Consider the following 8,734-nt stretch of genomic DNA (forward strand, 5'->3'; position numbering starts at 1 on the left):
TCTGGAGACCCCTGCTGTAATTGACACTTTTTGTACACTTTCTGACAGTTGGTAAGACTCAATTAGTGTTGACACTTTATGACCATAGAAGATGCATTTTATTTGTAGCTCAACCTGGACAAAATGTTATGACATCTCAAAAAACTAAAATGATAGAGTGAGTTCTAAAGAACATAACAGATTGGGCATCGTTAGGAAATCTTGTCTCTTCCTAGTACATATACATTAAATAATGTGTTTTAATAAGTTATTTGTGGGATTTATATTCTATCAATTTGCCAATTGATGTCACTCAGGGTGGCTAACAAATAAAAACAATTCTAACACCTTAAAATAAGCTGTCCTTTAATTCTAACACCTTAAAATAAGCTGTCCTTTAAGTCAGGGGTCCCCAATCCAAACCGGTCCGTCTTATGCCAGAAACTGGGCCACACAAACAAGCAAAGCCCCAACTGTAGGATGTAAGCAGCACACGAAACCAGCCCCTCCCCCTCTCTGGTCCATGGAAAAAACTCACTCCACGGAACTGGTCCCTGGTACCCAAAAGGTTGATGGCCACTGCTTTTAAGTCAAGCTTGATGTCTTGATGGGTATGTCCATGGAGGTTTTTTGGCAGATATAAGGAAGTGATTTGCCATTGCTTTACTCCAACCTAGACTTCAGCCTTTAGAGTTCCTGTTGGCTTCTAACTGACCTTGATTAAATATTAACATAACTTCCCCAACTTCAGATAAAATTCTGTTCGTATGTTACATAAGAGAAAGATTCTGACTTTCATGTACACAAGTTCTTTAAGATCTGTTTATCCCAGAAATGTATTTCCAGCACAAAAACCTGAAGATGGCATACAAGTAGAATATAAGAATGTCGTTAATTATACAGCAGTGATGAAGTTGATGATAACAACTCATTAACTGGATATAAACATAAGTTAGATGTTAAACATTCAGTCACCCAGGATAAGCATTCAGACAAACATTCAACCTGGTATCTACTAGGTGGCAAGGAAGGCAGTAGAACACATCTCTAGGTCTTCTCATCAACGCCTTTGAAGTAAGTGCAAGGCGTCTGAAGAAGAGCTCCGTTGTTGGGTAGTTCCACATGACTGCAGAAGAATTTGATTCACCTTTGAAGAAGGCAGCATCAACACACACACATTCCCTTCATGTAGGACAGGGGTCTTCAAACTTGGCCCTTTTATGACTTGTGGACTTTAACTCCCAGAATTCCTCAGCCAGGAATTCTGGGAGTTGAAGTCCACAAGTCATAAAAGGACCAAGTTTGAAGACCCTTCATGTAGGAGGATTGGGAGAAGACTAAATTTGATGAAGACCCTGTCACTTTAGACTGTGACTAAGGGGAAGGGCTAGTAATGGCCCGGTGGCATTGTTTCTATCATCTTTGTTTTCACTGCATGTAGAATGTAGCCGTTCATCTCATGCTACCGTGCGTCTGCCAGTGGGTGAAGACCAAACTGTTGTTATGAGTAAAAGGAAATGCAATTGGCCCGTTGTTGATGGAATCAACCTCTGGAATGTAACTCAGCAATGATTGGACAAGAAGGAAGCAGTTGCAAACCATGAAGAAACAGAACTAGATACATAGAATAATCTATTTTGTTGACAGCGATCGTCAATAATTGGCAGGAGGGTCGCACTTTTGACTGACTTCTTGAAGCTACTCCTAACACGGAGATGCTTTTGATAGACTCAAGTTACAACCACAACTTCTGGAATCAGAAGTTCTTGTTAAGTTAGTTGTGCCCAATTTTATTGCCTTTTTTATCACAAATCACTTCAGTTAAATGAATCATGTGGTCATTAAGATAATCCAGCTTCCCCCATTGACTTTACGTGGATGGAAGCTGGATGGAAAGATGGCAGATGGTGATTACATGACCAGTGTAAATACATGCTGGTTGCCAAGCATCCAAATTTTGATCCTGTGACTGTCTTAAATGCGAGGACCAAGTTGTAAGTCATCTTTTTCAAATGTCCTTATAACTTTGAACAGTCACCAAATTAATGGTTGTAAGTTGAGGACCCCCCCACCGTAATAACTTGCACTTATTCCAAACGGCATCCCTTGAACAGCCTCAACATTTTTTTCCCCCTTGAGACTGAGACATTCACTGTAAAAATAATAATAATAATAATAATAATAATAATAATAATAATAATAATAATAATAATAATAATAATAATAATAATAATAATAATAATAATAATAATAATTTTTGATCATGATGACAGTTTGGTGTCCATGTGGAATTAAAAACAAAGAAATGTAGATGGATTGCTGTGTAAACGTATCGGTTTGTTTATGTGCCTAACTATATTGATATTTTTCTTTGTAATGATGGCCTTGGTGAACTTTTGATCACCTCCTTCCAGGTGCCACAGGTTAGCTAACTCTAGCGTAATACCTTTTGCATGAAATTAAATGTACGTCTTATGGTTTCTTCTCCAGAATGAGTATGCCAAGTCATCAATCTATCTTGTACGTAGAATGAGGCAAAGGCAGAAGTTTGATTGAAAAATACCATTAAAATTTAAAGAAAAAGATGATGGTCTAAATTTCTACAAAAGTCTTTCAAGGTCTACACTTATTTTATTTTATTTTATTTATTTTATTTTATTTTATTTTATTTTATTTTATTTTATTTTAAAATGTGAGATTTATTTACCCCACAAATTGCAAGGATTGTGTCCCGACTGAAAACGAAGCGTGTTTATTTACCATTTATAAACATCTCGTTTTTGGTAGAATCAATGTGATGTTCTGGGCATGATCACATTTGCCATAACATAAGCTATAAATATGACTTATTAGCATTTGGAATCGCTTACTGTATGCCTTTGCAATTCTTGTCTTGTTTGTTTATAGCGAGAGTCCAGTCTGAATGAGGCTGCAATAAAATGGATCTGTACTTTTGTCCAGTTTACCTAGGTGTAAATCCCTATTGAATTCAGACTCAATTCTGGGTTAAAAAAAAAAAGCAGAGTGTTTAGCTCTAAGAAGTTTTAGTCTCTATGTTTTCTAATTGCAACTAGATTTTTTTTTCTTGTAGTAAGATAATGTTGATGAGACAAAATCATAGTGTGTGTGTCTGTGTGTGTGTGTGTGTGTCTGTGTGTGTGTACTTCTTAGGACAAAGTTGACTTGGCATACACATTTGTATAAAATGGAGTAAAAAGAAATATTGAAAGTTTTGCTAAGATAGCTTTTCAAAAACAAATCTTCATGGAAAAGTTCTGAACCTAAGTGTTATTTAAATAGAGCAATCAACTGTGGCTCATTAAAAGTGCAGTTTAATTAAATGTAAAAAAAAAAGCAAATGGAAAATGGTGAAGCAACAAAGATTGGTTACTTTCTGTTTGTATATTTTGAAAAGGCTTAGCAAAACTTGGACTCTTGTTTTGCAATAAAAAGTTCCGGTTAGTCTAATCTTTTGTTTAGCATTAATATAGAATGGTCAACCAAGAATGCAGAGAAACAAGTGAGATGGAAACTTATGCATATGTACTTCCTAATTTATTGCTGATAAATTTGCATGGATTCTTTACATTTTTGTGAATATTTCACTGACAAGCTGTAAACTGTGCATATTAACTCCATGTCACTTTAGCCTTTATCCATTATTCTGGAGAAGTGTACAAATCATGATGGATAGCATAAACCTATTCCAGAATTGGTTTCATCGGAAACAATTGGCAGTTATGTTTTAAGTATTAAAAGAAATACATAATAAATATACCTTTGCATCATATTCAATTGTTTTAATAATAGTATTAATAATAGCATCAATATTAGTGTCTCTAGCAGGATTAATTAACATGGGCAAAAAGAACATTGTCTTTGAATTGAGCTGGAATCCTCTGATGATTTTTTGGCAATAGTTCCTGAGATTTTTTCTTTTTAAATTTTGCAGTCTAGCCTTCAAACCAGATGACAGTTCCTAGTCATTTTCTGCCATACCATGTTTAACATAAATAAAATTACGTTAATCCAACTCAGGACGATTACAGCAAAAATATCTGGCCTTTTGTCTTAATGGCAATGCAAAAGAAATGGGCTTTTGTTCTTCTTTAGAACTTAGAAGACTATTTCAAGGTCACTGGAACAGACACACTGCTAGCTGATTTCAACCAGGTTATCCCTTCTGCAGCCAAGTCAGTGAAATGATCACGAAAATGTTTGTTGTTTGTTGTTTACCTGAAACTAACAGATATTGAGCCTTGACCAGAAGAATGTCAACCAAGGTTGACTTTGACGAGTTGTAGCAGCCTTATCACCAGAATAAGTTGTATATCTAAAAAAATCATTTTGTTTAGAAACACATGGTATGTGTGTTTGATGTGGTGGGAAGGAGGGTTGTCTGTGCATGCACACATTTGCAATCTATAAATACAAAATATGCTGGTGAGATGGGTTTTCTCTGTGTAGTATCAACTCATGAATGCTAATTCTAACTAGTCATCTTGTTTTGCACTGTTATATCTCATATCTTCCCCCTAACAACGAACATTGGCCTTTGGTGAACTCTGACTCTTCCAGGTCCTCCAGGTTAGATTCTTAACTTGGCAAGTTTGTTTGACTGTATTGGTTGCTTGATAATGTTATTTTGCTGTACACTTAGATCCTGGTTGCATAAGATATAACTGTTAATCATGATTTAACATTACCCCACATTAACACAGAGCTGTGTGGCAATTAAAAAAAATCAGAAGCTTTCTGGATCATACTTTTGCTCATATCCAAATTTAAACCAGTCCATGGTTAGCTTGAACTATACTTTATTGAACAAGCCAACTTCAAAACATCTCCTGTGGGAACACAACTGTCAGATGTGAAAGATGAGGCTCACATCTGAAGCTCCAATTAAACTGATTTATTGTTACATAGCCTCTGCGCAGGAATCTTCTCAGCTAACAGCACCTGCCTGGAGTTAGATACGGATCAACAGAATTCAAGGAAATTGGACCTAGTTCACTTGTGGCTACGTAGGGATTCTAGACTGATCCCTTTTTTAACTCCAGCCCTAGGTTGTGTTACTCCTTCTCCTACAATGATACATTGGTCCATAATTCAGTCCACCTGCATTTTAGCCTTGCGTGTTATGCAAACTTGGGAACATTAGGTATTATTTTGTCAATATAACCATACTTTACAAATCTGGCTTGTTTCTGTTAACCCTTGTTACAGTTGAACTAGGTTTAGGTTCAGAATTCATGTGTTATCCCTTGAAAATGTGGAACCTAGACAGCTAATCTGTTTTTCCTAATTCTGTTGGAAAAAGTTTTTTCAACTGGGACTTTTGCGTTTAATTACTACTTGAGGAGGGCGGTTGCTAAGCAGAACCTTGTGGCATTTTAAGAATTGTGATTATACTTTTCTTAATGTTTCTTTTCATGTGGTATAGCAATTACCAGACCTTTTGTTGTTGTTATTGTTATCTCAACAATTTTCCAGTTGGTATTAATTTTAAAATAATTTTAAAAGGCAAGCTGGGTTTGGTAGGTTATTACCCCTTGATATATGCTATCTCTCCCATCTACTTCTATGGTTGAAAACATTTCATGAGATCAACATTCTCTTCAATCAAACTTTAAAAAAAAACACTTAAACTAATTGGTTGGTTTAAGAAAATCATGTTCCTAGGGCAGAAATAGCATAGAAATTGCCAGCATCTTCAGGACAGGCACCCAGTTAATTCATTTAAATCAATTTTGTCCATTTCCTGGCCATCTCATTCAGCTCCAATTCGTCAGGAGGATATCACGTTGGCAAATTCTGATTTGGTGTTTATATAGTAATATCTACATTCTCCCATTCTGTGGTAGAATGTGTTTAAAACAAGAAAAGCACCATATACCTTTATCTCATTTTTTATTTAAGATGCCAAAGACCTTTTCCATGTTAAACTGTTACTATGAATGATCACCTTCAAAAAAAAAAATACAAATTTGTTGAAATGCCTGAAATAAATGAATGAATGAATGCCTGAAATGAATGAATGACTTGACTTCAGCAAAAGGAGGAAGAACTAAACCAATGTGGAAAGATTGTCTCAAAGATAAGGACTGTCCTTCCTACCCATGCCTTTTCTCCTTATCTTCATTGGTGCCATTTCACTAATAATCATGGGCTGGTTAGTCCCTGTTTTTGTCTGCTGATCTTAGAAACCATAGATGGCCAGTTGTTGAGTTTGTTGACTCATTGATATGAGAATGTCCACCAAAGACATTTGTTCTCCTTCTCACCTCTGCCTGTACCATCTCTTTACACTCTGCAAGGCCTCAGGAGATCACCTGGGGTTCCAGGTTGGTGAGGTAGAACCCCCACCTTAAACCCTCTTTATGGCAGTTCTGAACTCTACCTGTGGCTCCCAGCCATAGTTTCCTACAATTCTGTAGGAATATACACAACTCTGCTTAGAAGACCCAAACTTCCTTTCCAACCCAAGGCTTCTATAAATACATCTCAAGAGGAAATGTTACCATCATGGTGTGGGTCCTCCAATTTTGTACTAGCACAATCCCTCTCCATACTATCTCAAAATCAGTGTTCCCTCCTCCCTGGCCATTCCCCATGTAGAATAAGACTTATGAAAGAATACTTGATCTCAGCCCAAAGGCTAAGAAACGGTCAATTGAATACAGTAAGGAAAAGGTGAAATGTACATTGGACAGTCGATGCTCAGAAACTAAGGCACAAAGCATTATAAATTGATGTAGCACAGTGTTTCTCAACCTTGACAATTTTAAGGCATGTGGACTTCAACTCCCAGAATTCCACAGCCAGCATTGCTGGCTATGGAATTCTGGGAGTTGAAGTCCACATGCCTTAAAATTGTCAAGGTTGAGAAACACTGATTGTAGCAGAACCACCCTAACCACCACCCCAACTACTGGGCAGGTCCTTCCTTGACTTGACCTTGAACATAAAATGGCCCACAGACATAAAGGGCATGGTCTTTTAGCCCAAGGCCACACCGGGGATAGAGCTGATTCTAAAGAGAGTGATGTTGCACTGACACACCAAATTCTCTGTTACAACTTGAAGGTCTTTCTGGGCCTGAGGGACCTCCTGGACCACCCGGGATTGGAGGAGTGAAAGGAGAAAAAGGAAACTCTGGCCAACCTGGTCAGCCTGGACTGCCCGGACTGAAGGGTGATCAGGGGACACCTGGAGAGTCGGTAAGTGAAAAATGGGAGGGGCCAAAAGTTGGTTTCTAACACAGTGGAACCAAGAGGTGGGAGGGGGATTTCGTACCTCTTTAACTTGAGAACAAATCTCACCCACTTGGGTGGTATTTCTGTCTAAGCCTTGGGATGTTAGCTGTTAGTTAATTGTTTATCTAGAAGGGTAATGTCATAAGAGAGCAAGCAGAAGAACTGTAGGATGTCTGGCTTTGAAAACAGATTAGAAGTTTTTTAAATACATGAATCCAGACTGTTTGCTAAATATTGAGAATGTTATTTTTTTTTAAAAACCCTCATCCTAACCCTAACCCTAATCCCGACTACACCTTATTCCTGTAGACCACACAGTTCAGATGTTCAGGTCTCTTCTACGGTCTGGGTACCACTGGATTGCTTGAAAAGTAACAGAAGCCTAGGAGTGTGCATTATTTGGACCGGAAGCAGTAGAGGTGCTTCAGATCTGGTGTGGGCACCTTTATTGTACTTGGTGGCATCTGAAAGAAGCCACCCATATAATCACATGTTTTTGTTAATGAGGCAGCAACATATACTTTGCACTGGATCTAAATGGACCTTTGCCTCTTCAGATCCAAAGAGTACCCTCTCCTAGAGCTGAGGTGTAGGTGCTCTTCTGATGGAGCCCATCAAAAAATATTCCTTCAAAGGATAAACATCAAGTGTGACTGCAACTGGGTTGGTTGCAAGATGATGGCTCTTCACCACAGCCATTAAGCAGCATTTCTTGGATCAGTGGAACAACCTGCCTCCAGAAGTTGTGGGTGCTCCAACATTGGAAGTTTTTAAGAAGAGAATGGACATGGTATAGGGTTTCCTGCCTGAGCAGGGGGTTGGACTAGAAGACCTCCAAGGTCCCTTCCAACTCTGTTATTTTACTCTACTCTACTCTACTCTACTCTACTCCATTCTATTCCTGTATATTTTATTATCTATTCTATTCCTATTCTATTCCTATTCCTATTCCTATTCCTATTCCTATTCCATTCCATTCCATTCCATTCTATTCTATTCTATTCTATTCTATTCTATTCTATTCTATTCCTGTATATATTCTGTTCTGTTCTGTTCTATTCCATTCCATTCCATTAATTGCAAGTACAGACCCTTGCTTCATCTATATTTTCTCTGCAGATGTTAAATATTGTGTGGTGCTTCAGCATCAAACAAAGCACCCTTGATGGCTGATGAGTATTCAGCTAACCCATATTGCTTATCCAACTTTTTTTCCTCATTGAGGAATTCCCCATTGACCATTAAGGCAAGTTCTCCTTTGCTTCTCAGCTGACTTGCTTTGTTTCCCTTTGATATTCTTTGATGATACTCAGTTGTACATCTCCACCCCAGGTCACCCCAACGATGCCCTTGACGTGATGGCCCGTTGCCTGGAGGCCGTACGGGTCTGGATGGGGAGGAACAGACTCAGACTCAACCCTTCCAAGACCGAGTGGCTGTGGTTGCCGGCGCCTCGGCATAGTCAGCTGATTCCATCGCTGTCTATAGGGGGTGAAATT

General features: G+C 38.2%; 1 protein-coding gene across 1 annotated transcript in view; it reads left to right on the forward strand.

The window, feature by feature from the left end:
- The window catches only part of COL4A5 (collagen type IV alpha 5 chain), a 135,404-nt gene that overhangs the window by 112,268 nt on the left and 14,402 nt on the right, over nt 1–8,734 (forward strand). Inside the window, exons 42-43 of the mRNA XM_029282931.1 lie at nt 4,558–4,566; nt 7,066–7,226. Of these exons, the coding sequence (XP_029138764.1) occupies nt 4,558–4,566; nt 7,066–7,226 (170 nt within the window). The remainder of the gene's footprint in view (nt 1–4,557; nt 4,567–7,065; nt 7,227–8,734) is intronic.

This window comes from Protobothrops mucrosquamatus, unplaced genomic scaffold, assembly GCF_001527695.2.
Source record: "Protobothrops mucrosquamatus isolate PMUCROS unplaced genomic scaffold, P.Mucros_1.0 scaffold_25, whole genome shotgun sequence".
Taxonomy (NCBI): Eukaryota; Metazoa; Chordata; class Lepidosauria; order Squamata; family Viperidae; genus Protobothrops; species Protobothrops mucrosquamatus.